The sequence below is a fragment of the Mesocricetus auratus genome, unplaced genomic scaffold (assembly GCF_017639785.1).
Source record: "Mesocricetus auratus isolate SY011 unplaced genomic scaffold, BCM_Maur_2.0 Super-Scaffold_100691, whole genome shotgun sequence".
NCBI classification, from domain to species: Eukaryota; Metazoa; Chordata; class Mammalia; order Rodentia; family Cricetidae; genus Mesocricetus; species Mesocricetus auratus.
Genome location: NW_024429267.1, coordinates 34,206,008 through 34,233,978, shown reverse-complemented (window position 1 = coordinate 34,233,978; position 27,971 = coordinate 34,206,008). Strand labels below are relative to the sequence as shown.

Sequence of the window (27,971 nt, the reverse complement as noted above, 5' to 3'; positions counted from 1 at the left end):
GGAGAGAGACATTTGCTGTGTTAGCCTGACACCTCAGTTTGATTCCAGAACCAACATAAGGGTAGAAGGAGAGAAATGACTCCACAATATTGTTCTCTGACTTCTACACATGTATGCTTCTCCCATCAAACCCTACCCCTACAATAATAATTTTGGGGCTCTCTCCAACATCATAAAAGCATATACAATATTTCATTGCTTTAGCGAACCTAAATTCATGCAACTGAAAAATCAAAAAGTCCCTATCCATAATAATGAAAGAAAACTATTCATTAATAAAGCATTACCTGTTAGCATGCACTCCATTCACCTGAGTGATTACAGTAGACAGCTGACCAAGACCTAACATGGACTTCACTACGCCATGATAATGAATGATCTAGGAAAAAAAAACATTTATGACAGTAATTTCATTACAAATAAAGCTGAGGGAATAAGAACAGTTTAATTTCCTGTATTTCTGCTTGCATGTCCCTTTCCTAGTTTGGCAAAACTATGTGGTTTGGCTATGTAGTAGCACCAATGTCCTAATATACTAAAAGTAACAAGAAAAAAAAAGAAAAGAAAATCCAAAAATAATTTCAGATTGAATTTATTTTTCCATATGTATTCCAATTTCAGATCAAACATAGAATGTAAAGTACTCAAGTGTCTCAACATCTTGCTTAAAGATTATGCATCATGCCGGGCGTTGGTGGCGCACGCCTTTAATCCCAGCACTCGGGAGGCAGAGGCAGGCAGATCTCTGTGAGTTCGAGGCCGGGCTGGACCGACAGCCTCCAAAACAATACAGAGAAACCCTGTCTCGAAAAACCAAAAAAAAAAAAAAAAAAAAAAGAGTATCCATCGTAAGTCAACAGATACAATGTTATTAATACGAGTTTGTTGATGGGATCTAGAACCACCGAGGAGACAAACCTTCAGGGGCACTTGTTCAGCTCATTTTCTTCACCTTACACCATTCAAGAACCCCTCAGGGAATAGTCCTACCCACAGTCAAGATGGGTCTACCCATCAGCTAAAGTAATCAAGATAATCCCCCATAGGCATGCCTAAAGTCTCATATCCCAGGTGATCCTAGATTCTTTCAAGATGATAATGCCAAACATCATGACAAGACAGTTTGAGACCAGACAAAGCTACATGACACTCTTCCTCAAAAAAAGAAAAAAAAAATGATGAGTTTGATTTTTCTGTTTCCCACTTTGAGATCAGCTCCTCATGCCCCGTAGCCCTCTAAGTCTAACAGACTAGTTCGCTAGGGAGGCCCAAGAATCTGCCTGTCTCAGTCTCTCCAGTGCTAGTATTACAAGTGCATGCCACCACACCTTATGTTTTCATGTGGATTCTGTGTAATGAATTCAGGTCTCCATGCATGACAATGACTTTACTGAACTATTTTCACAGCCCTAATTTGAGCGGTTTCTAAAGTCATAGGAATTTGGCACTGAAAAGAATCTTTGACATCATAAAGCACAAGTCTCTACTTTACTGATCTGGAAATTAGTGTTAAACGTTTCCTAGCTACATTGTGACATTGACAAAGACAGTTTTGAAAACAAGGTTGCCACCATTCCTATAGCAGTTTTTAAGTGATCATCTTACCTGGTCTGGTTCTAGCTGAATAGCCCTGTCATAACAGGCAGTGGCATCCCTCAACAAGCCAATACTTTCATGTTCAAGGATCTGTTCCTTTAGGGATGGCTCTGCTTTTCGAATTGCACTTACTCCAGCCACTCCATCCGGCTCATGCATAGCAGCATACAATTTCTTTGTTGATCCATTAAAAAACAAAAAGAGGGGAAAACATAACAAAAATTAAGCAAAAACCATTACATAAACAGCATATATGAAAATTTTTACTGTAAATAAGACTTTTGTGTTACTTGTTTTTTGTTATTTGTATTTGTTTCCAGGCAGAATTACAGTAAAATTATAAACAATTTTCAGGCATCCTGTTACCTTGACACTTTTATTCCACTTAAATACACATTTACCATTAGTAACTATTATTGATCCTGAGGACTTCAGAGGACCTCATGTCCTGAATTTTTTTTTGAGTCCAAATGAAAATAGTTTTTGTTTAGTATAATTTATAAATGTTTTATTGTATTTCAAAGGTTTTTAAATTTTAAATAAACATTTTATCATACTGATATTGAGAAAACTTTAATAAACCCAAGTAATTCATAATTTGGGCATGGCTAGATATGAGGGTACACAGCTCATATGGTCTAGTCTGGTCTTGAATTATTTATATGAGGTTACAACATTATATAAGATGAGTAAGCCACACTGACTCTAGTTAATAGCACAGTCTTGTATGTTTAGAGTTCAATAAATGTTCTTATGTTAAATGCTTTTAACACATACAATCAATCAAGAGTATGGGGGACATTTTTGGAAGTAACAATGTTCTTAGTATTGATTATGGTGGCGGTTTGAGGGTATATTATCTACAAACATCATGTTGCGCATGTACAACTCTTTGTATACCAACTGTGACTCAATTAAGTAGTTTTTGAAGGTGGGGAAATGCACTGGCAAGAGAAACCAGAGAAACCAGAATCTGGGGAGGGGGGGAATACTCCTGTAGCCACTGGAGAAAGGCAAATGCCTCCCAGATTAAAAGAGAAAACAACAACGACAACAACAAAACACTGTTTTGAGACAGAGTTGTATGAAGTCCACAATAGCCTTGATGAACTGGAACTCCTGATCCTCTTGCCTCTACCTCCCAAGTGCTGGGCTTATGAATGTTTACCATCAAATGTGATTAAAATCAAAAGTCTTGATGAGAATAGGAAGGTTCATCCAAAGGTACTGTGAGCTTAAGAAAATAAGGACTGAACTTGGTAACATGGAGGCCACTAATTTTTTTAGCAAGAATAGTACTGAGACAAATGGGTATGCTGTCTTAGACCCATGTACTTCCTCTTTTGTTTCTCACATAGAACATTATCTTCTAAACCTTTGTTTCATCAGCATTCTCACATTTCCTTATTCACTTACCCCACGAGAGGTCACTCGATGACATAGGGTCTTTCCTTTATCAGCTCTAAATGTCATTTTAAAAACTGACATTTTACTGTTTGCATACATGATGCTCTTTCCTAACTCCAAAGAGCAATCTCTACTAACTATGATTATATCAGACATTATCGACATGAAGTTATTCTTGGATCCCTCATTCCCCTACTCTTAAGGACAATGCAGATCCTTCAGAAATGCATCAACACACTTAGATAGTATATCAAATCTGTTTCAATCTCTTCCCACTATCAGTAAGCATCTAAAGTATTACAAGTATTTAGTAGCTAGCAGAGTGTGTGAAATAGTAAAATCAACAATGTCATTGTAAATGACTGCCAATGTGACTTTTATTATTAAATCAACTATATTAATTTCAAACCTGTAGAAATCCAAGGTGCTTTTGAATGTTTTGTTTCTTTTCAGTAATAAATGATTCAAAGTGCATTACGGCTCGTGTGTATGCTTTGGAGCGAAAGGAAGCTACAGCCAGAGTATCCTGAGGTATGAGGTCTAGAAAACGAGTTACACTCTGGTAGTCTTCAAAATTCACATTTGAAACTGGATAAAAAGAAAATTGAGTAGTTAAAAACTGATAGTATAAAAATTTAGAAGATGAATTAGTCAACCTTTATTTTTTCCTTAAATAATACAAATACATTAAGGACTACTATTTTAGCCTTAACGAAGAACAAGATGACTGCTCAGAGGATCTTGTTCCAGTTCTACCATTATTATTAACTTAACTGTGGACTTTCAACTCACTGAACCCGTTTCTGTCCTGTTAAAGGGAAATATTGATATTTGCCTGTCTTATAAGTTATCTCAAGGAATAAATGCAAAACTGTGATTGAATGTTAAAAAATATGAAAAGAAAGTAAAAGAAATAAAATTATTTACTACTCATGACTAAAAGTTACTGATAAGATACAATTATTCAGTAAGGAAAGTTCAGAATTATGGAAGTGGACATTTTATTTTAAAACTTAGAAGCTTTTTTTCCCTTTCTCAAGTACTTAGGATCAAGTCCTAGCTTTTGTTCATGCAAGACAAAAAATAACTCTGAGCTATTTGTATTCCTTGCCTATAAGTGTTAGTCTTAAAAGACAGAATTTAATTGCAGTGTTAATGAAAATAATAGTCAAGTTAGTACTTGCTTTTAACAGTAAGATTTTCACAACAGAACTAGGAACAAACACTTAATTGTTAATTAATCATACTCCATAGAAAACATTCCTGCAAACAGATAATTGTCTGCAAATATAGAAAAATTTATAAAACAATAACCTACTGTCCTTAACAGGCATATGGATAAAAGAGGAGTGATTACAAAACGGACAATTTTGTACATGAAAATCTGTTAGTAATTATCACATTGTTTAATTTTTAAAATTAACCCCAAAACCTAGCAAGAAAAATGTGAAAGCTATGAGAATGGCTGAGGGATAACAGTAGCAATAGGATTATAACCATCTATGAACTGCAAGAGCAATAAAAAAGTGGTCCAAACCATGAAAATTATTCATTACTGTGTGATCAATATAATTCTTGTCACCAAATGATTTTATCACAGGGGCCAATTGATAAGGTAACTAACTTTGAATGATTCTTCAATCTTGTTAGTGAAAGCTGTAATACCATAAAAACAAAATTACAGACTAGTAGCTCTAACACTGTGTAGCACAACAGCCTGCCCAGGGTGTTTGTAGATTCTGCTTAGTAACAGATACTACTTGAACACAGGAAAATAAACCAAATGAAATAAAAATCTTCTTAAACATTTAGAACTTAAAATGTGAAAATAATGATACACACAAATACAACACACTGAAGCACAGGAAGCGAATTAACAGTAAGGAGTAGCAAAATCACAGTTACTACTCTATCATCTACTTCATAGATCATAATTTACACTCATATATATCATCTCATCAAATCCTCACAAAATCTCCTAACAGAGAAATCCCATTTATATAAAGAAAAATTAGGTATGTATTTTGTTCATGGAACTTAAAAGAACAGCTTCTTGGTTTTTGTTTTTATTTTTGCAATTCTGGATGCAAAAACCTTGGGTCTCCAACATACTAGATAAGCATCCTATCTCTGAGCTACATCCTAACCCTAAAGTGAGGTCATATACAATAATTGCTTTTTCTCAGTGAAAAGTGTATATTATTACAACTTAAAAATGCATATGGAAGCTGGGCGGTGGTGGTCCACACCTTTAATCCTAGCACTCAGGAGGCAGAGGTAGATGGATCTCTTTGAGTTCGAGGACAGCCTGGTCTACAGGTCCCTCCATAACAGGCTCCAAAGCTACATAGAGAAACTCTGTCTTGGGAAAAAAAGAAAAGATGCACATGGGCTGAGGGTGTGGCTCAGTAGTAGAATGCTTGCCTTCTATGTATAAGCTCTTGGGTTCTATTCCCCAGTAGTGCATAAACAAACAAATGTTTAAAATCAAATTTTTTAAAACTAATGTTTAGCTAGCATGATAGAGCACACCATTAATCCTAGCCTGATCTATATACCGAGATTTAGGCCAGCTGGGGCTACATACTGAAACATCGCCTTAAACAAACAAACAAACAACCACTAATGCTTAAATTGTAGAATTAACACAAGGACAAATTAATTAGTAGATCTTACAAGAAAATATTCACACATTGAGTTTACCTTACCTGCTTTTAGTTTGTTTTGTGGATGTTTCTCAGTATTTAATGCCTGAAATTTGTGCCTTGCCCATTGCGTGAGATGGTCAAGCATAGAGAACACGGTCTGTGTACTCAGTTGGCACAGATCAGATGCACTGTCTTGGGTACTGATGGCATGCTGATCATCATGTTTTAACACTGCCATAATTTCTGCATAAACCTAAATAATTTACAGTTAATAATGAATCTTTATAGTAACATTTTATTTTATTAATATCGGATATATAAGACTAAACATTCTAGCAGTAATGGAAAGAAACAGTAGATTAGTAATAATCTTTCTTATCTAGAGTAAAATCAATGAGAAAGAAAAACTGATTAAGAGTGACTAAACAAGCCCGGCATTGGTGGTGCACGTCTTTAATCCCAGCACTAGGGAGGCAGAGGCAGGTGGATCTCTGTGAGTTCGAGGCCAGCCTGGTCTACAGAGCAAGTTTCAGGACAGCCTCCAAAAAACAATACAGAGAAACCCTGTCTTGAAAAAAAAAAAGTGACTACACAGGAGGCTGGAAAGATGGCTTGGTGTTTAAGAGCATTTGCTATTCTTGCAGAGGACCTGGATTCAATTCCCAGCATCTACATGTTGACCCACTACCATCTGTAACTCTAGTTTTAGGGGATCAAATACCCTCTTCTGGCCTCTGTGGAAACCAGGCACACATATGGTGCATAGACATACATGCAGACAAACCACCATACACAAAAGATTGACTAAAACTGGCTAGAGAGTGATGGTTCAGTGGTTAAAAGTGCTTGCTGCTCACTCAGGGGATGGGAGTTCAGAAGACACACATGAGGCAGCTCACACTGCTTATAACTCCAGCTGCAGGGACTTTGACATACTTCTCTGGTCTCCCTGGGCACCTACAAATATATATGAGGCCCATACATAAATAAAAAATCTTGCTAGTTGGTGGTAGCGCACACATCCCAGCACTTGGGAGGCAGAGGCAGGAAGATCTCTGTAGTTCAAGGTTGGCCTCGTCTACAAAGTGAGTTCCAGGACAGCCAGGACTGTTACACAAAGAAACTCTGTCTTGAAAAAGAAAAAGAAATTTAAGAAGAGTGATTATAATGAATTTCAGAATAGCTAAGTATACTGATAATAATATTAGTGTTTCGTATTAAATGTATTTTTTTTAATTGATAAGACAAGATTTTGTTTTTGATGGGGGCTGGAGAGATAGCTCAGAGGTTAAGAGCATTGACTGCTCTTCCAGAGGTCATGAGTTCAATTCCCAGCAACCACATGGTGGCTCACAACCATCTGTAATGAGATCTGGTGCCATCTTCTGATGTGTACATGGAGGCAGGGTGTTGTATTCGTAATAAATAAATAAATCTTTAAAAAAAAAGATTTTGTTTTTGAGATGTATCTCATGTAATCAAGCTGTGCAAGCAGTACTGGCTATGTAGGGGAGGATGACTTCCAACTCTTGATACTCCTGGCACTCTGCCTCTTAAATGCTGGAATTTATTATTTGTATATGTGAGTGAGAGAGTGTGTGGGTACAGTGTTTCACAGTATGCATGTGAAGGTCGGGCACAACTTTTAGGGCCCAGTTCTCTTTCCATCGTGGAATCAGGACATTAAACTCAAGTCATCACTCTTGTGTAGCAAGCATTTTATCCACTGAGCCATCTTGCTGGCACCTACTCTGTAGCTTCTAATGCTATCTATATGTTAGAGAAATTAAGTTTCATGTGTTTAGAACTTATGTCACATGTCTGAAACCAAATAAAGTAACTCTCACCTCTTGCTGATCTTCTTGATTACAACCCAACAAGACATACACTAGAATATGTGGAAGAAGATAGATGGTAACCTTGAAATCATGTTTCATCATTATGCTACAGCATGTAAAGATTTTACTGGCAAGATCATGCCGAACCTGTAAATTCAAATGGTTTAAGAAAGATTAGTAATTTTACACATTTTATTCTATTGAATGAATGTTAAAATGTTGCATATGAGATAATTCATGACTAAGTATTCTCCATGCAGTGAAGGATGTGCATTAAAGCAAGGAAAAGCTTCAGATCATCTCTCTAACTGATCCCAAATGCCAGAACTGAGACCCCTACAGGCAATGTAGAGCTAGCTGCTAGCTTATATTAGTATATATATAGCCTTGCCCTTTCTACAGCTCTTTTTCAATGTGTTACATTTTATTATCGATTAACTTTCCTAATTATATTTAGCGATTATTAAATTTAGTGTGCTAATTCCTTAAGTGAAGTAACAACAACAAAATAGTATGCTGAGTCAGCACATTAAATAAGTGGTTGGTACTTTAAGCAATGTGCAATGACAAACTATAAGATAAAAATAAACAAAAAACTTAGTTGGACATAAAAAGTTCAAAACATGTATACTTCCCTCCCCATGTATACTTTAAATCAACACTATTTTCAGATTTCAACTTAAAGTCAAATGTAAGATCGAGTCTTCAATTTATGATTACTGAACTGATAGAAAATGTTTTAAATTTGGAGCTAGAAATAGTCACTTTAATAATAGTCAACATTTCACACGTATTTTTGTGTTCTTAAAAAAGTGAAAGAAAATGCTTTAAAATTGTCATTTAATACTTGAAATATTTAAAAATACTAATAAACAACAAAAACGTAAATCTAAAGCAAAAATTGTATTTAAATATGCCTTAAGCATTTTCTTATAATGTACAGTATAATTTTGTTAGTTAGGCCCATACAAATTTCAAATTACGGAAATTTTACAAAATACCTTTAGTTTTCCAAGAAATTTCATTAAAAATATACTTTAGATAAAAGTATAAATGATACATCTTCTTTCAAAAATATCATTAAATGCTAATATATCTTATTTACATAAAAATATATAAACATAAAAATAAAAGTATTATCTTTTAATTCTGTGAGCCTGCATATCCTCTTATATGTGCTATGCATTCAGGTATATGTTCTGTATTCTTCCAGAATTTCTGATCAGTTAATAAATTCTAAACTAGGTTGTCTTACCTTTGTTATAAGATAACCTGCCCAAGATGATGACCATTCTGCAAAGTTATTACCTAATTTACTTAAGTAAATTGGCTTCTTTACTCCAGACCAATCTGTTGACTTCTGGGAACTCTTATATCTGTAATTTTGAAGATTTATTTACAAATATATATTTAGAAATACTGTAAAAAAAGCATAAGAAGTTACATGCACCTCTTCACTGAGAACTGTACTGTATTATATTTGCTAAGTTCTGGTGAAAGGCAGTATTTTTCTACTACTATGTGTCTTAAGAGTGGAGTATGTCTTTTCCTCAGAGCCTTCCAACCTCCAGTCAAGTGCAAGCTGCTCAGTTACATTATTCCCCATTGCTCTTCATTATGGACATCCACCAAACTCACTGACTACCACATTAGTTGACAATTTCAGTGCACTGCTGTATTTTCTTCCTCAAGTTTTATAATCATAACTGGCTTCAATGTTTGGCTAGACTACTTAACTGAATGCTAAGCTTCTAAAGAATCTTCTCCTTCATTCAAATTATCTGTATCATGTCTACTGCCACTTTTGGCCAATGATCTCATCTGTACCTCTGACTTCACAAAGGAAAAAAAATAAACCACCACTATTTCTCAAAAATCTAATCTGTAAACCCAGTTAGTGCCTTTAGCTTTCCATAATAAAATGAGAGAAATTCTCCCATTCTCTCCCATTAGTTCAATGTAACTTTCCTTTTTGTCCTTGGCATTACATTTTGTTAACCATGTTCGAACAGCTCTCATCTCATAACTAACTACATAGCTGTAGGATTTTCTGAAAGGCATAGGTTCTTTTAGAATCATCATGTAAGTTCAGGAATTGATAAATATAATAGTTGCTCTATACTCAAGGTCTCCAGCAAGCAAAATACATTTTACTGTATTCTGTGTTTTAAAAAATGAGAACTCTACCACAGGTGAGGATGAACCTACCTTGAGGGCATGCATGTAGGGGAGCTGACTCTACCACCTCACCTGAGGCGGGTGGCCACAGGTTTGGTTTTTTACATGGGTTTAGGGATCCAAACTTACACAGTAGGCACTTTACTGAGACCCCCAGCCTCTAATTACTGAGACCCCCAGTCTCTAAAAATACTTTTGATGTTAAAAACTGTATGAAGGTAATATTAAATTTTACAAAATTAAAAAAATTATGAAAATAATTTCAATGAATAGACATACCTAGTATTGAGATGAGGTTCTAATATTTCCCGGACATGCTCAGGAAATCTCTTCCACAGCTGCTGACCTGGGCCATTGCTCTGTATCTCTCTACAGTCATAAATAGAAAGTAATTCCTACAAATACATTTTACAATAATAAGTCCACAGTGAAATAGATAAATGAAAACTTTTATGATCCCGAATTTCTTTAAGGCATTTATCTGAACGGGGGTCACAAAGCTATGATAATACTTAATTATGAAGCCAGTTCTGTGGTGATATGGTGTTTATGCTATAATAAATAAAGCTTGCCTATAGATCAGAGTCCAGAGCTAGCCACACTAGTTAGTAATAGAGGCCAGGCAGTGGTGGCATACACCATTAATCCCAGCACTCTGGAGACAGACAGATCTCTGTTAGGTCAAAGTCACACTGGGCTACACAAAACTGATCCAGTCTAAAAGAAACAGAGCTCATACAAAGGGGATACCAGCACTTGGGATCAAACACCTTTAATCCCAGCACTAGGGAGGTAGAGAGAGACAGGAGTAATATGGCTCTGCAGAGAGTGGAATATAAGGGGGGAGGAGACAAGAGCTCAGTGCAGTCTGAGCAGCAGTCAGTCTGAGGGGGCAGTCTGATCAGCAGTCAGTCTGAGGGGGCAGTCTGAGCAGCAGTCAGTCTGAGGGGGCAGTCTGAAGCAGTCAGTCTGAGGACAGGAGTGTCTCTTTGGTCTGAGCATTAGTAGAGGTAAAGACTCTCTAGTGGCTGCTCTCCTTCTCTGATCCTTCAGCTTTCACCCTGATAGCTGACTCAGAGGTTTTATTATTAAGACCTATTAGAATTTGTGCTACACAGTTCATGTAAAATAGCCTCTAAAACATAAAATGATGAACTATTCTGAGACAAAAAGAACTTCCTATATTCACAAAACTACATTCCTTAGAATGTTTCTTCAGGTGCTAAGGACTGCTAAATATGCACTCTTCAACTGAGATACATACCCAGGCCCTGACCCCAAGAATCTGATTTCTTTAGAGTTATAATGAAAGTAGCTAGATGTCCAAAAGAGTGCATAAATTCAAGATATCTTAACTTCTAGATATAAAATACTGAGTTTAAACCTGGGTGGTGGCAGGCAGACCTCTGAGTTTGAGGCTTGACTGGTCTAGAGTTCTAAGATAGCCTGGACTACACAGAGAAATCCTGTCTCGGGAAAACAAACAAACAACTGAGCTTAAAATCCCCCAAACAGGATGCAAATGTTAAAGACCAGTTCATGCCTAGGTATGGTAGAACACACCTACAATCCCAGCAATTGGGGACAGTGAGACATAGGATCTCTATAAATTACAGGTCCTGGCCTTGAAACAATGGACTTCAAAGTGAATTCCAGGCCAGTCTGGTCTACATCATGAAATACTGTCTTGAATCAAACAAAGAAAGCAGTTAAAAATCCCAACCCACCATTTTATTATTCAAGCTCAGAGACTAAATTATTCTGTTTTTGTTCTCATACAGAACAAAACGAAACAAACGTAGCTGGGCATTGTGGTACATGCCTATAATCAAGCACTCAGGAGGTTGAAATGGGATTTAGAATTGGAGGCAAGGATGACATACATAATTAGAGCCTGTCTGAAAAACCTGGGAGGGAATGGGAGAGATAAGAAGGAAGGGAGGAAGAAGAGGGGAGGAAGTGGTAGGGGGAGAGGAAAGAGGAAGAGAGATTTATTTTGATGCTTTTAAACAAAGTGTGGGGGAAGGATTTTATGACATAAACTCCCTGTCACTAATACTCATCTTTAAAACAAGGCAAATAATTTAAGGTATTATTTTTTTTATTCACAGTATTCTTTATTTCCTGTTCTTCTGAAAATAATCACATGAAACAGATACATGTTTTTCTGGTATTTTTAAGAAATAAGCAATTATCAAGCAAATCATTATCTTATATTTATCTTGTACCTCATATTTAGTTTTTTAAATTAAAAACTAAGACAGTATTTTTAAAAAATTCAAAAAGTACTTAAATTTTATTTTTCATTTAACCTTAAAATGTTATTAAAATTTTGTTTTAATCTAGCCTTTTCTAGTTTGGCAAAGTCCCTTTAAAAGAGCTCTCATGCGACTGGTGAGATGGGTTAGCAGGCAATGGACCTTGCCACCAAGTCATCCAATGAGTCAGAGCCCTCTCTGAAGTTGTTCTCTGACCTCCAGATGGGAAGTGCACACATGTGAGTGTGTACACACAAATACTAACAGAAATGAGAAAATAAAGCATGCCTCTTCTATTAGCAGGATGTAAGATCAGCACAGTTACCTACCCTGTTAAAAACATCAATATGGGGTAGGTATGGTGCTGCACAACTTTAATCCCACCACCTGGGAGGCAGAGATAGGCAGATTTCTATGAGTATAGGCCAGTCTACATAGTAAGTTACAGACTAGCCAGGGCACCATAGTGAGTTCCTTAACTCAAAATAAACAAAAAACAACAAATCAGTAATATGTTTATATATACAGACATTGTTTCAAATTTCATAGAGAAAACAGAAGTAGTTAGGTGACTGCCCCCAAACCTCCATTCCTAGAATCTATGTGAGCCTGGCAACACCAGTTACTTCTGCACCTTTGACTTGCTTTCTTTATTGTTATTACAATTAATTGTTAATTCTTTTTTGTTAAATTTCATTATTTCATTTTATGTGTATAGGTGTTTGCCTGCATGTATGTCAGTGCACCACATACATGTCTAATATTTATGGAGACCAGAGAAAGGTACTGAATCCTCTGGAAATGGAATTTCAGACAGTTGTGAGCTGTCATGTGGGTGCAGAGAATTAAACTTAGTCCTCAGGAAGAGGAGCCAGTGCTTTTAAACTGGGCCATTTCTTTAGCTTCAATGGATTATTCTTGTTGTTCTTTTGAAGCAGGGTTTCATGCATCTCAGACTGACCTCAAATAAACTACATGAGGATGGCCTTGAAGTTCTTATCATCTTGGCTTTATCTCCACAGATATGAGCTAGCATGCCAAGGCATGCTGCAGATCCACAACAGACTTTATGCACGATTGACAAACACTGTGCTAACAGATACATCCTCACTCCTGTTCTTATTTTTAATGAAGGCTAACTAACCACTCTACTGCATTCCATGTCTCCTAACCTGCTTAAAATGCTGCATCAGGACTAGGGTACTGCTCAGTGGTAGACTGCATACTTAGCATTAACATCCCACATTAAAAAAACAAGCAAACCCCACTTCATCAATTCACTTCTATGGTATCACTGTCTCCTTTCTGATGATCTCTTCCTAGGCAATACAGAAATACTGCTAGTTTTTTTCTAGCTTTACTGTTCTTTAGGCCCCAGCTCCTCTCCATTCTTGTGCTTGATAGGAAAGTTCTTTAAGAACCGGGCTTTTGTCATCGCTGTACCTCGTCCCTCCCCACCCCTGCGCCCCTTTTCATTTCTCTCGTCCTATATTCTCGATAAATGTCTGAAACTGATCATGTCAAAGTCAACAACTGCCTCTGTTTCTATGTAGTCAGTGGGCTGTTTTCAGTTCTTAAACTACTATAGCTGTAATCAGCACTTAATACAGATAACACAGAGAAGACTCCACACTTTTATCTTCTAGAACAGCACATTCTCCATTCTCCTACCACCAATGGCAGCCCTCTGTTTTGTCTGCTTGTTTGTTTGTTGTATCTTTATCCATTAACTTCTCATCTGAGGACCAAAGACTGGAAAACTTACTACTTTTCTGAAATAATCTTGATAAGTGGCCTTATCTAAACACCTTAGCTAAAGCAACCCTCCTATGCTTCCTGAGCAGCTGGGATCAAGCAAGTACCACCACTGACTTACAGAATCTTTTAAAGCTAGTCTCAACTCAAAGAGATCTGATTACCTCTGCCTTCCAAGTGCTGGGATTGAAGGCGTGCACCACCATTGCCTTCAAGATGTAACATTTTAAAATGCCAAATCCATAAAGAAAAAAATACAAATGTATAACTATAACCTAGACATTTCAGTGTGATTTCAGAACTAAATGTCTAACAAAACAACCAACACCTCCCCCTCTAAAAATGGAAGAGAATAGCTGTAATGAACAACAACAACAACAAAAAAGTAAAATTCTTACAAAAGGCAGGGCTGTCAAATTTGTGAATTTATAAAAATAAAATCTGTCAATGTAAACTATATAATTGGACTAAGGTTGGTTTTAATGCCAGTTATTTATACAACTAACATATTAACATATGTATAAAATACATGTTCTGTGAATCTTTTTTTATTTATCTTTGAGAGAGGGTCTCATGTATCTTTGACTGTCCAGGAACTCTCCAGATAGATCAGGCTAGTCTTGAACTTATAGAGATCTGCCTGCCTCTACCTCGTGGATACTGGGATTAAAAGCATTTATTTTTACTTAAAATTTGTGGGCTATTCAGAGACAAGGCCTCACTATGTAAACCAGGCTGCTCCGCAACTTAGTTAGTCTCAGATTTGTGGTGATCCTCCTGCTTCTGTCTTTCAGGTACTCAAATTACTAGTGTGCACCACCATTCCAAACTCCTAAGTCATGAGTCATGTTTTATAAATGCAGTAAAGCAACCTAGATGTTTCAGGCAAATTCTTAAATACACTGTAATATTCATATTGAGTATCATCCAGTTACTGCAAAGAATGAATTAGATATGTTACAGACACAGAAGATTATCTAAGATAGGCCATTAAACACAAGAAAATAAAATTGAGAACCATAAATAATATTGCACATTATTTATCACAAAAGGCATTTTGTATTTGTACAGGTAATAAAATTTTTAAGTATTATAGTATGTTAAATGCTTTTTAAAAGTAATATTACTGTAGCACGACAAATAAAAGATCCAGAGACAGATATTGGAGTTCAAGCTTCAAGCTATAGATCAGAAAAACAAAGACAGCAGTCACTAGCTCTTACCTCTAGCTCAGGCTGAAAAGCAATCCTGGCTCCACCAATCCTCAACTATAATCCCAGACTGTTATGCTCTACTCATCGTGGCTGGAGAATCCTGAGACTGAATACCTTCCTATCCTCAATGTGGCTGGAGAATGGATACCAGCTCTGAGACCCTGTTCCTGTCTTAAATACCTCTCATGAGTCCTGGGACTAAAGGTGTGTGCCTGGCCTCTATGGCTAACTAGTATGGGCTTCTTTGCTATTTTGATCTCCACTGGCTTTAATAAGTCATAAACAATATGTCACCACAATGTACTTCTTAAAAACTAATTTTATGTTTACAACAATGTAACGGATTTCATTAAGGCTTCTTCTTCTCCCTTCTTGATTTTTAGTAACATTTTTAATAAAGAAGGTACTGGTAGCAAGATAGTAAATTTTGTTCCCTTTTAAAAAAGATGGTGCAATAATGGTTAGTATAACTAGAAGTCACTATCTCTGGCATCTTTGTGAATCTATAACAGTAATTAAGACATTTTCATATGTATGTGTTATTATACTTCGTTCTTATTCAAGAAAATATACTTCCATACTCTCTAAAATATTTATTATGAGTCTGTATCACTTAGATGGTAAAGATAATGGTTAAGGATTTTACAGGTATGGGATTTATAGCTTTCTTACTAGTATTCAATACTGTAAAGTCAGTTAATGGCCATTACATACAAGCATGCTAACCTGAATAGCATAAGCAGCTGAATCTTGTGCTCGGCTATTATCTGCATACGCAAGGTAAGCTCTTGTTAGCTCCATCAGCAATCCGTAGGCAAAGCTTAAATCTTCTACTCCAGACTTAATAAAAGCAAAAACAAACAAACAAGAAAAAAACTCTCAATAATTGATACATAAATTTTCTTCAGGTGTTAGATACTGTGGTACTTAGAAAAGGGAAAGAAGAAAGAAGCTCAAAGCTGTTATCATGGCTGAAATATAATCTATAGCTAAGAAGTCAAATACTGAATCTTCTTAGGATGCTATGAAACTTTTCCAAAATCATTCAACTTTAAGTTGTTAAGTCAGTTTGCAATGTTTGTGTTTCAACATGCACAAAACAAACTATAGGGTCACCAAGATGGCTCAGTGGGTAAAGGTACTTGCAGTATACAGCTGGTGACCTGAGAGTTCAATCCTTAGAACCCATCTACAGGTAGAAGTAAACTAACTTCTTAAAGTTATTCTCTGACCTCTACCTGTGTGCAATAGCACATGTGTCCATACACATACCTCTCTCTCCCTCTCCCCCCCCATACGCCTGAAAGTTGCTTTACAGAATATGGTTACTCCAATGTAATTTCAACATTCTTTCTACTCAGATTCACTAAGTACAATAACACGAAAATTTTCATTTTCATTGGTGATGTATCTCCGTGAGAAAGCACTTGCCTAGTAGCAAGGCCCTAAGTCCAAGCTCTAGCACCGAAAAAACAACAACAACAACAAAATCACACCTATACATATAAGCAAACAAATAAAAACCAACAAAAAGTTAAAATTGATTGTTATACATGGATTTCCTTAAATACACATTACTAAAATACCCTGAAGAACTAGTATTCTATGGAAGCACTAGCAATTATGTTTAAATGTTAATCTTTAGATAACATTTTAGATAACTTATTAGACTTTAATTATTATCATAATTATATTAGTAAGCTTTGCTTCCAAGAACAGAACACGTTAGATTAACTATTGGCTCAAACTATTGCTTGGCTAAAGAGTTCCATGATAGTATTTAAAAGCTACTTAAAATTTCTGGATCCATAGCAGAATATATAAACCTCAGTTGAAGGGCAAGAGAGAGTCTGCTCAGCAGTTGAGAGCACTGGCTGCTCTTGCTAAGGAACAGGGTTCAGTTTCCAGCACCCACATGGGAGCTCACAACTGTCTGCAATTTTAGTTTCAGGGGATCCAACACCCTCTTCTAGCCTTTGTGGACACTAGGCATGTATGTCATGTAAAGACATAATTCAGGTAAAACTCTCATACACAGGATAAAAAATTCAAACAAAGCAAAACAAAACAAAAATAACTTAGAGAAATATTAACACTCAAAATTATCATCACTTACCACAAATGTAAAATCTTTTCCTTGAGTTTCTGTTGTTGAGAAATCTAATCGTCCTGGATCTATTGCCCCCAATTCTCCTAAACATTCCCCACACAGTAAGCGAGCTTGAGAGTTTGCATCTTGGCAGCCTTTCAAAATTACTGTCACCAGCTGTGAAATAACAGGCTCCACGGTTTCACTATCAGTTGCATATTTTATCAGTTTTTCCTAAAGTAAAAGTAGAAAGTTTATATAGAACTCTTTCAGCATGTTTTTCTAAAATAGAACTTAAAAATATTAAAACAAACAAAATTAAATTTCTGTATCTTCAGTCTTTTCAATTAGTTCTTGATGACTTTATATAAAATAGCTCACAAGATGTTTTGCAGCAGTAGTACTACTTACTTAACTAAGCCCTCTCTCTTGTCCAAGAATCATCTTTTAGATGGTATTATTTTCGTACTTATTTTCTTTTTTTTCCATATTTTTTATTTAACTTTTTACGCATGTCACTTTCAGTTCCCTCTCCCTCCCTCCCTCCCTCACCCCTAATACTTATTTTCTATTAAGCCTATACCTAGTTTGCCAGTTTTAAATGTATATAATGACCCACATATATTTTTACTTCTAGCAATTGCTCATGTAACAATTACTGAGTTTACTTATTAGAGGGTATACATTCATAGAGATTCTCTTGACCAAGTATTAATCTTAGATTTACAGTTAAATATATAAATAGCAGTTATAAGTCTTCTTTACAAACTTTCCTCTGTCATTTGGACAAAATGAAACCCATCCTTAAATAAAAGTCTTAGGAAGGGCTCACTTGTAAAAATAGTACTTCTTTAGTTCTTGTGTATTTAAAACTGTTCTCAACCATTATATTCTAATAAGCTGGAGTCTTTTTGTTTTGTTCTGTTTTGTTTTTGGAGACATAGTCTCTAGACCCCTATCAACCTAGTTTCCTTGCCATTCTAATTAATTCTAAAGGGTGGGAATGCTAGAGAGATGGCTTAAGAGTTAAAGAGTACTTGCTCTTACAGAGGCCCTGTGTTCAGTTCCCAGCACTCACAGTGTAGCTCATAACCATCCATAATTCCAGTTCCAGTTCTGACCTATAGGCAATGGGCATGCATGTAGTATATACAATAGGTGAAAAATTCATACGCAGAAAAATAAGTCTAAAAAAAGTAAACAAATTTTCAGTTTTGGGACTAGAAACTCTGAATTTTTTTGTATTACCAAAGTCTATGATTTATCTGAGTTGACTACTTGGCATTTTCTTTGTATAAAATGATTACTTTAGCATTTATAATAGACATTTTTTCTAGAAAGATCTCTTTAATTAGTTTTAAATATTAATTCTGTCCTATTGCTTCGGCATCTTAAGATATTATTTTTAATACTTTATCAATGACACTTAAATATTTTAGTAAAATGTATTCTAATTTGCTCATTTTTTTTCAGTTGACTTCTTGAGTTCAGTGACCTGTAGTTCATATATTCTTGGTTATGTCCTTTAATCTCATTTATTTATTTATTCATTTAAATTTTTCTAAGGTTGTGTGTGTGTGTGTGTGTGTGTATGTATCTGTGTCCAGGCGAGTGTATGCACATGTAGCATGCAGACACCAGAAGAAGACATTGGATGCTCTCCTCTATCACTTTGTACCTATTCCTTTGAGGCAAGGGCTCCCTGTACTTGGGACTCAAGTTTTCTAGGATAGGCTAAAAACCCCAGCAATTCATCTTTCCTCTCAAACTCAGAGCTGGGATTATGGGCATATATAAATGCATGATTAATGTCGTTGTTGAGATCTGAACTTTGGTCTCCATGACTGGGAGCAAGCGCTATTAAACAGTTAACTACCTGTCCAGCACTGTCTAATTAAAATTAAAATTCTCATCAATTTTTTAAAATTTACAAGTATTTGAAATTCTTAATTTAGGTTATAGTGCTAAATCTAGTTTTCTTTTACTTTTTGGTTGCTTTTAAGAAAGAATTGTCACAACCAAAAGACTTTAAGACAGGTTTTCATGCTGTCCCTTGGGTTGGTCTTAAGCATTCTTTCCTGAACCAGTCTTTCAAGTACTGGAATTACAGTACCATACTTGGATTTCTTTTTCACTTTCTTTTTTCCTTTTTCTTTGGTTTTTGAGACAGAGTCTTACTATACAAAGCCTTGGCTGGCCTCAAATTCTCTATGCAGACAAGGCTGGCTTTAAACTTTCTGTCTCTGTCTCCTTGGAGCTGGGATTAAAGACATACACCACTATACCCAACTTTTATTTTATTATCTTATTTAAATTAGAAACAAGCCTGCTTCATATGTCAATCCCTGCACCCTCTCCCTCCCCTCTTCCTCCGTTCCCCACCAGTCCCCTATATCCCATCTTCCCTCCTCTCCCCAGGAAGGGTAAGGTACTCCATGGGGGATTCCCAAAGTCTTGTAACATCATCCGAGCAGGGTCCAGGCCCTCCCCCATGTGTCCAGGCTGAAAGCACATCCCTCCATGTGGAATGGGCTCCCAAAGTCCATTCATGCGCCAGTGATAAATACTGATCCACTACCAGAGGCCCCATAGATTGTCGAGGCCTCCCCACTGACATATGTATTTACACCCACCTTTCTTATATGTAATTTTTCTATTCATACTGTAAATCATCATATTAACTCTAAGAATATGTATTTTGCAATGGCTTTAAGATTTTTATTTCATAAATACCTATACCAGCATAGTACAGCTAATTACTTAAAAATAAAGCACCATTTTAAAATTTATTTCTACAAGACTTTTAAGTCTTCTCCCTGTCTTCTTTCTGTTTATAACAAGGTCTTCAAAGCATGGTTCCTCTTCCTCGTCCCTATTCTTTTACTTCTCCCAGGGACAATGACTGTCTGAGACCTAATATCTATATATTTTCCAGTATCTTCTCCATAGTCAGTACTCAGAAGGCATTTCTAGTTTTGATAAACTGTGAATGAAGCTCTAGTTCTGGTCTTCCTCCTTACACTGTTCAAAACCTCTGATTCTCTGGATCTATCTTATAATGATACTGAAGGTGTGGATTATGCTAAGATTTATGTGTTCTTCTTATTGTTACTTTTGATGTTGGAGAGTTGATTCAGGCATCATCTTTATTCCAGGACAATTTAGAAGTGTCTAGCATAAGTCCCTGGCATTTTATTCTCAATGAATTCTTCTCTACTTTGTAATAATTAGTACATATGAGTTTTAAATAGAATTCTGCATCCTATCAAAATTAATTTGAGCTTCTTACGATCGTCTTATCCTTCTGGAATTTGCCACTCCCCCCTCAAAAAGACCCCTTTTAATATAAGTAGCACAACTAGAAGTGTGGAAGAAAGAAGCAGAGGGAAGGCAAGAAACAGGGCAAAAGCAAAGAAAGAGAAATATCAACATGATGGTATAAGCCTATAATTCTATCTCTCAAGAAGCTGAGGCAAGAAAATCATGAGTTCAAGGCTATCTTTGACTCAAAGTTTGAGGCTAGCTTGGGCTACTCAAAATCCAATAAACAAAAAGTAATAAAGTTAGCTCAGTCCAATTATATATAATAAAATCATTGAAATTTTATCTGACATATCAATAGGGTAGTTACAACAGAAAAATTCACATAAACTGCTGATATACAAACATTCAAATCCGGCTGGAGAGATGGCTCAGCGGTTAAGAGCACTGACTGTTCTTCCAGAGGTTCTGAGTTCAATTCCCGGCAACTACATGGTGGCTCATGGCTCACAACCACCTTGAATGAAATCTGGTGCCCTCTGCTGGCATGCAGGCAGAAGACTGTATAATACACAATAAATGAATAAAATACTTAAAAAAAATGATGGGGGAAGTCCTGTACATTTGTTAATAAAGCACTGTTGGCCAACAGGAATCTAGATAGGTGGGACTAGGAGTCCAGGAGGATTCTGGGAAGGAGAAACACAAGAGAGTTCGAGATGTGACGCCATGGGGTAGGAGCCCGGAAACTTCTCCGGTAAGAGACACACTTAGATTAACAATTATGGGGTAAATACTTAAGTCAAAGCTAGCCAGTAAGAAACAAGCAAGGTCAACAGCTTCATAATTAATACAGCGTCTTGTGTGTTATTTGGGGACTACAAAGCGGCAGAGCCCAGGCAACTGGCGGGGGATAAACCAAAGCAGCTAGCAAGATAAAGTTTCTCTTAACAGAATGGTTGTCAGGAGTGGGATTGAATTTCCACGCAAAACAACAAAAGCTTTAAAGGAATTTTAGAAACAGAACGGAGAGAAGCACAGATTTTTCATAGCAGCATTTTCTCAGGTGGGCTCTGTTTTGCTATCGACAAGCTGAGATTCACGTGGCTCGCTTACGGGAGTCTTCCTGACTCAGCATAAAAAGAAAAAAAAAAACAAAACAGCAAGGTTGTTTTAAGAGACTCTGCTAACAATTGAAAAGTTGTACGTACAGCTGGTAGTGGCAGCTTTTGCTGGAGGTCAGCATGGACTGAGGCGGTAAGCTGAAGTCACGCTTACGCCCGCCATCTTGAAAACGGCAGTTTAAAACAGCCACGGTTTTAACAGATAAGACACGTGGCCAGAAAAACAAAGATTTACAGTAAAGTCAGACTTGGATAAAGGAAAGCCTCTAAAGGTTTACAGTGTGTTTAAAAATATATGTGAGATTGAGAGAGAAAATGAAACGACAAAGTGGTATATAAATACAAAAGCCGGCGTTGTGGTGGCGCACGCAGGTAGGATTTACTCCAGAGGCAGAGGCAGGCAGATTTCCAAAGAGAAACCCTGTCTCAGAGAAAAATAAATAAAAGTAAAAGAAATAAAGTAATAATAGATAAATAAATAAGCCACGTAAAGATGGAAAATACACAGAAAGTCTGGATACTGTACGCTATTGTGTTTTTCAGTTTTTTGATTACTCAGGAAGGAACTGCTAAGGTACACTTGATTATAAATGCTGCTGAATTAATCCAACTTCTATCTTTTAAAAATGCCTTGACTTCAAATTTTAAGTATAAGGATATGTTACTTGGAAAAGGAGATTTTACTTATGTTTCCACAGAAAACGAAAAGCTGAGGATTCCTTCCAGGCTTCTGTGGTTTGACGAACCAAGACCCCCGGAAGCAGTGGACCAGGTGTTCCAACAACTGAAACAGCTAAGATGATGGAGCTTTACAGACCACGAAAATAAGGACTTATACAGGTTTCTGAGTTTTGTCATGATCCCCATGGTATAAACAGCGCCCCCTTCCAGCACAAAGCAGTTTGGAATGAGCAACGTCCTAATTCCCATCTTGTTTATAAATCTTTGTTCTCATTTAAATAGGGTTATTTATAATTGGCTAGTGATCACAGCCAGTCTTTTTTAATGGTAAAAAAGGGAATTATGGTATGGGTATTGTTTTTCATTTATTGATACAAATTCAAGGTCAATTTTGTGATGTGTATATTTCTCCTCTTGATTAAGTATTGTGCTTATACTGATCTTTTAAAATGTAATGCATAATTAAATATAGACTATAGATAGTTACTTATAATAGTCGGAATTTGTAGTTAGGTAAATTAGGTTTTCTAGATATACAGAAATATATTTGAGATAGGTAAACAGTCTTCAAACCTCTCAAAGACCTTCAGAAAATGGCATTTAAAATGGTCTAGGGTTTTTCTTGACAATGAGAAATGTGTGCTCCTGGCAGCACCAATTACGTCTGAGAGGAAGATGGGCATCGAAGAAATTTGTTATGGAGTTTGCTTTCAACATGGCAAGATTAGCCATTTGGGCAAGAAACTGCTCTTGCCTGTACTGCTTGACTGTTGTTGTATAATCTGGACATGCAGGACCCACATAAAAGTAACTGCTGAACTCAGTTTTACAGAGTTCCTGCTTCATGGAAGAGTCTACCAGACTTTCTGCATGACACAGAAAAATGACTGACAGACTGCTGATGCAGATGGACAGTTTTGAAATTTCCTGCTTTCCTGAGAAATCTTCTGGACACATTGTGGCCTATGAGCTGAAGATGGATGCGCCAACGTTACAGAGGAACTTCGGGTGACTGTCCAGGCAGTAAGATGTCTCTGTCAATCCTAGTGTTTATATATTATCCTTCTGTGGTCTTTGATGGAGTTGAAGACAGATAGTTATAGTTACAGTTTTCCTTAGTTATGATAAAAGATAAGCTACATATAGAACTTTGAACTCACAAGGATGGGATGGATGATATTTTCTTTAAATCTTGCTAAAATATTGTAACTATGTTCTTATTTGATAACTGTTCTGTTATATATAATTTGACTATGCTAAAGTTAAGACCTTTCTTTTTGTTTAAACAGAAAAGAGGAGATGATGGGGGAAGTCCTGTACATTTGTTAATAAAGCACTGTTGGCCAACAGGAATCTAGATAGGTGGGACTAGGAGTCCAGGAGGATTCTGGGAAGGAGAAACACAAGAGAGTTCGAGATGTGACGCCATGGGGTAGGAGCCCGGAAACTTCTCCGGTAAGAGGCATACTTAGATTAACAATTATGGGGTAAATACTTAAGTCAAAGCTAGCCAGTAAGAAACAAGCAAGGCCAACAGCTTCATAATTAATACAGCGTCTTGTGTGTTATTTGGGGACTACAAAGCGGCAGAGCCCAGGCAACTGGCGGGGGATAAACCAAAGCAGCTAGCAAGATAAAGTTTCTCTTACAAAAAAAGAATACTACAAACATTCAAATCCTTATTTAAGATCATGAAGTCGTCAAGGCTGAGGGGATGGCCCACTGGTTTAACAGTGCTTGCCGTGCAAGCATGAAGACCTGAGTTCAAACATCTAGTACTCATTTTAAAAAGTGGGACATGGTTGTACATGGCTGGAAACCCAGGATTGGGAGGCAGAGACAGGAGGACACCAGAAGCTCAGAACTCAGTTAACCTAACCTAAACAGTGAGTTTCCAGTGCAGTGAGAAACCATCTTAAAAAGGCAGAGATCGACAGAGGAAGATGCCTGAACACATGAAAATACGCTACATATTCATGTCACATAAATACCACACCAAAAATAAAAACAATTCTTAAAAATTCAAAGAAGATGCAGTAGTCTAAAGTGAAACTATGAAATCAGGACCCTTCAAAACAACAGAATATTCTGCAAATTTTTAAGACTGAAGTTAATGGCATCTATTTCATGGACTATTTATTCATTCTTCAGGCAGATCTGATAATCTAGGTAAAGTAAATATGACTAAGTTCATTAAGCAAAAATGCCAATCTATCATCTTTCCTTTAAACTTAAACTCCCAATACTTTTTTCTTATAATCAGAATAACATCACTTCAGCATACCTGATTTGATTATTTATTTGTCTGTTTATTTTAGATAGGGTTTTTCTGTGAAACAGTCCTGGCTGTCCTGGAACTCACTCAGTAGACCAGGCTGGCCTCAAACTCACAGAGCTCCATCTGCCTCCCAAGTGCTGGGATGACAGGTGTGCACTACCACCACCCGGCTTGCATACCTGATTTTTATATAAGGTTTCCTTCAAGCTGGTAAGAGCATGGATACGAACATCTACATTTTCGTGTTGAATTGCTTTCATGGATAGCTGGAGAGTGGTTTGAAGGTCAGTACTCTCAGATGTCTCCTAGACAAAGAACAGAAAACATACCTTATAAACTATCCTAACAACCTCTGAAAGGCCTATGTTCTCTACATAAGAAGTTACTATTAAAATAGCTAAACTATAACCCAACTAAAAGTCTTTCTATGCCTTCTTTTGCAAAGTCTGTCACTAATAGTTTTTAGGGGAAATTTTTTTATTCTAAAATCTTTAGAACTAGACATTTTCTTCCAACTGAATAAAAATTTATCTAAAATAAGTGCTTCTAGATAAGAAATACAAGCTTTCCCTAATTTACAGAGGTTACATAATGACCTTGAACCATGTCTGTGAACTCTACTCAGTCCTTTCACAGCTCAAAGTATTCTAGTTTCTGTCCTGAAATCTATGAAATCATAGTATTTTTATAATTTCATAAAGTTTTTAAGATTTCAAGATGATCAAGAATAATTTATATCTGATATAGTGATACTATGACTTCTAGCAGGATATAACTGGGATCATCCCATACTTTTCCCACAGGAATGTAGAGAGGAAGGCTTTTATTTAATGCTAATATGTCTCTCACATAAATAGGATATGGTAGCGGTAGATGACTATAATTCCAGCATTTGGAATGCTACGCAAGTAGATAAAGTATTCAAGACCAGCGTCAGCTACATAGTGTATGTGAAGACAGCCTAAGCTATAAGAGACTGTCCCAAAACAAAGCAAAACAAAAATAAAAAAAATTTTTTGAAATGATAAAACTTTCCTTCCAACATCATGGATTCATAGTACTATTACCTTATATCTTTCTTTTTTTTTGAGACAGAGTTTCTCTGTGTACTCCTGGAACTCATTCTGTAGACCAGGCTGGCCTTGAACTCAGAGATCTACCTGCTTCTGCCTCCCGAGTGCTGGGATTAAAGGCATGAGCTACCATACTCAGCTTTGATTATAAAGGATATTTTTTCACTTTACTGGAATTCAGGAGCAATTTTGTATTTAAGATCTTCCATATCATAAGTAAAGAAATGAAATACCTTTCTATATTCCTGAAGAACTGCTTTTATCTTTTCTAATTCTGGATGATCAGGCAAAAAATATATTTCATGAAGAAAATCTTGCACAGCATCCCTAATAGAAAGATTTGCAACTATTAATGTAAAGCAAAATGTGAAGATAAAAAGCTAATAAAATTCATACTTAAAAACTCATTGTTACTATTCACATGCAAAGCAATCTTCCTGGCCATGCCTAGGATCCCAGCTAAATTAACAATTTAACAACTACAACTAATTAGCAATTGTATTAGGAATAAGTCAATGATAGAGTGATTGCTTAACAAGCAGTATGACTAGGCTCAATCGATAGTGTATTACAAGCTAAATAAGGTAAACAAGTAAATTAGAACACTTAATAATGGCAAATAACCGACAAAAAAAATCATCCTCGATAGTCTCTCACACCAGTGACTCACAATACCATGTTTCTCAGTATGCACTCATATATATCCCATTATTCTTTAACACAGAACAGGTACAAGAATTCCTTTATTGCTAAAAACATGTGGGATGTAGCATGATTAATAAAAACCCAGAGACAGATATTGAGGTACAAGATGAAGATCAGAAAAGCAAAGCAGTCAAGTCAGTAGAGTTCTTACCTCTACCAAGACTCAGACCAAAGTGGGGTGGGCGATCCCGTCCTCAGAGTGACTGCAGACTGCAATGCTGTTCACCAAACCTCAGACTGCCCTGAGCTCCTGCCTTATATTTCTCTCTAGCGCTGGGATTAAAGTCATGTCATGCCACGTGCTGGGATCAAAGGTGTGAGCTCTGTTTCTCTTTTAAACTGACTTACTCTCATGTAGTCCACGCTGGCCTTGAATTCACAGAGATCCATCTGCCTCTGTCTCCTGAGTGCTGGAATTAGAGGTGTGACCACCACTGCTTGTCCTCTATGGCTAACTAGTGGCTTAGGTATGTGGCTAACTAAAGGTTTAGTGTGTGTATGGCTAACTAGTGGCTTAGACCTTAACTAGGTGTGTGGCTAACTAGTGGCTTAGCTCAGCACTCTGATCTTCAGGCAAGGTTTATTTGTTAGATTACAAACAAAATATCACTACAATGAGGAAAGATGTTGTGAATAGGAAAGGGCTTAGGCCTAGCAGTTCCATTTTTGTGCTCAGGAAAATGCTGAGTCATCATTCAAGAAATCTGGTTATCAACATGGACAAGACAAAGAGGAGAAGAGCTCTAACATTACATGGACACAGAGGTGTCCACTTCAGTCTATGTTCTAGCCAAATGTGGCCATACCAGTGATCTCTGATGAGATCAACAGAAGAAATAACAATCTTAACAAAGTCTAAACTACAAAATCATGAGCAAATAAAGGAGTTCACTGTTTCTAAGGCACCACATTTGGAGTGATCTGTAATAGCAGAAAGTAGTGGATATCTATCCCCAAATACAAGTTTTCCTAAAGAATTTTTAGAGAAAAATATGCAAATAATCTTTATTGATGCTGTAACATTTTAGCTGCTTAAATTATAATAAAATATTTCTAGGTTTAAAGCATTTTTAATTCTAGTCTTTATTAACGCATAAAAAATGAGAAATACCTAGCATGTATACTGTTAGATGCTAAGTTCTGTGCTAGACATGGGATGAAATAATCAAAAAAACCAATAAACAAACCCAGGACAAATTTGTTCACTCAGGAGGGTGAAGGCCTTCTGAGCACCAAGTGAAAGAAAATGTTTCTTATGACATGAAAAAGTCAAAAAAATTATTCTACCATCTGTAACAATGAGCATATGAATATTTTTGTAACTGAAAAAGAGATGTGAAAAGTGATGTTAGTGATTTTACTGTTCTAGAATGTAGAAAGCCAAAAAAAACTAAAAGTATTTTCAATGTATAAAAAGATATTAATCTTCTCTTTTGTGTTTTCATGTCTGAATGTTTACTGGAATAATTTAAAGGAATGACAACAGCATATGGATGGGGGGTAGTACTTAAATTCTAACATTTCAGAGCAATTATAATATACAGAAGTTAGTAACAGGAAAAAAAAAGCTTGTAAATGTGTTGGAAGATATTTTAGGTTAAGAAGCAGCCTGTGTAAAAATTTAAGTGGGGATAAAGTGTGGTCCGTTCTGTCCCTAGTCCATGTTTGCTACAGCATCCTGCTATAGAAATCAGTAGGACTGGAAAATCAGTAGGAAAAAAAATTTCAAGAGACAAGATGTATACAGCTTTAAAGGTAAATCTAACCAATTTGCAGTTTAATAGTTAGAAAATAGACAGTTAGAGAAGATTTCTCTATGTTGAAATAATATAAAGAGATTTTTTTTTCTTTAAAGACAGAAATGCC

At 36.3% G+C, this 27,971-nt stretch overlaps 1 protein-coding gene across 1 annotated transcript in view; it reads right to left on the bottom strand.

The window, feature by feature from the left end:
* The window catches only part of Atr (ATR serine/threonine kinase), a 97,553-nt gene that overhangs the window by 37,514 nt on the left and 32,068 nt on the right, over window positions 1–27,971 (bottom strand). Inside the window, exons 20-30 of the mRNA XM_040739930.1 lie at window positions 25,634–25,727; window positions 24,507–24,632; window positions 17,011–17,217; window positions 15,621–15,734; window positions 9,947–10,062; window positions 8,745–8,865; window positions 7,499–7,636; window positions 5,712–5,904; window positions 3,413–3,591; window positions 1,606–1,770; window positions 288–379 (exon numbers count right to left, since the gene is read on the bottom strand). Of these exons, the coding sequence (XP_040595864.1) occupies window positions 288–379; window positions 1,606–1,770; window positions 3,413–3,591; window positions 5,712–5,904; window positions 7,499–7,636; window positions 8,745–8,865; window positions 9,947–10,062; window positions 15,621–15,734; window positions 17,011–17,217; window positions 24,507–24,632; window positions 25,634–25,727 (1,545 nt within the window). The remainder of the gene's footprint in view (window positions 1–287; window positions 380–1,605; window positions 1,771–3,412; window positions 3,592–5,711; window positions 5,905–7,498; window positions 7,637–8,744; window positions 8,866–9,946; window positions 10,063–15,620; window positions 15,735–17,010; window positions 17,218–24,506; window positions 24,633–25,633; window positions 25,728–27,971) is intronic.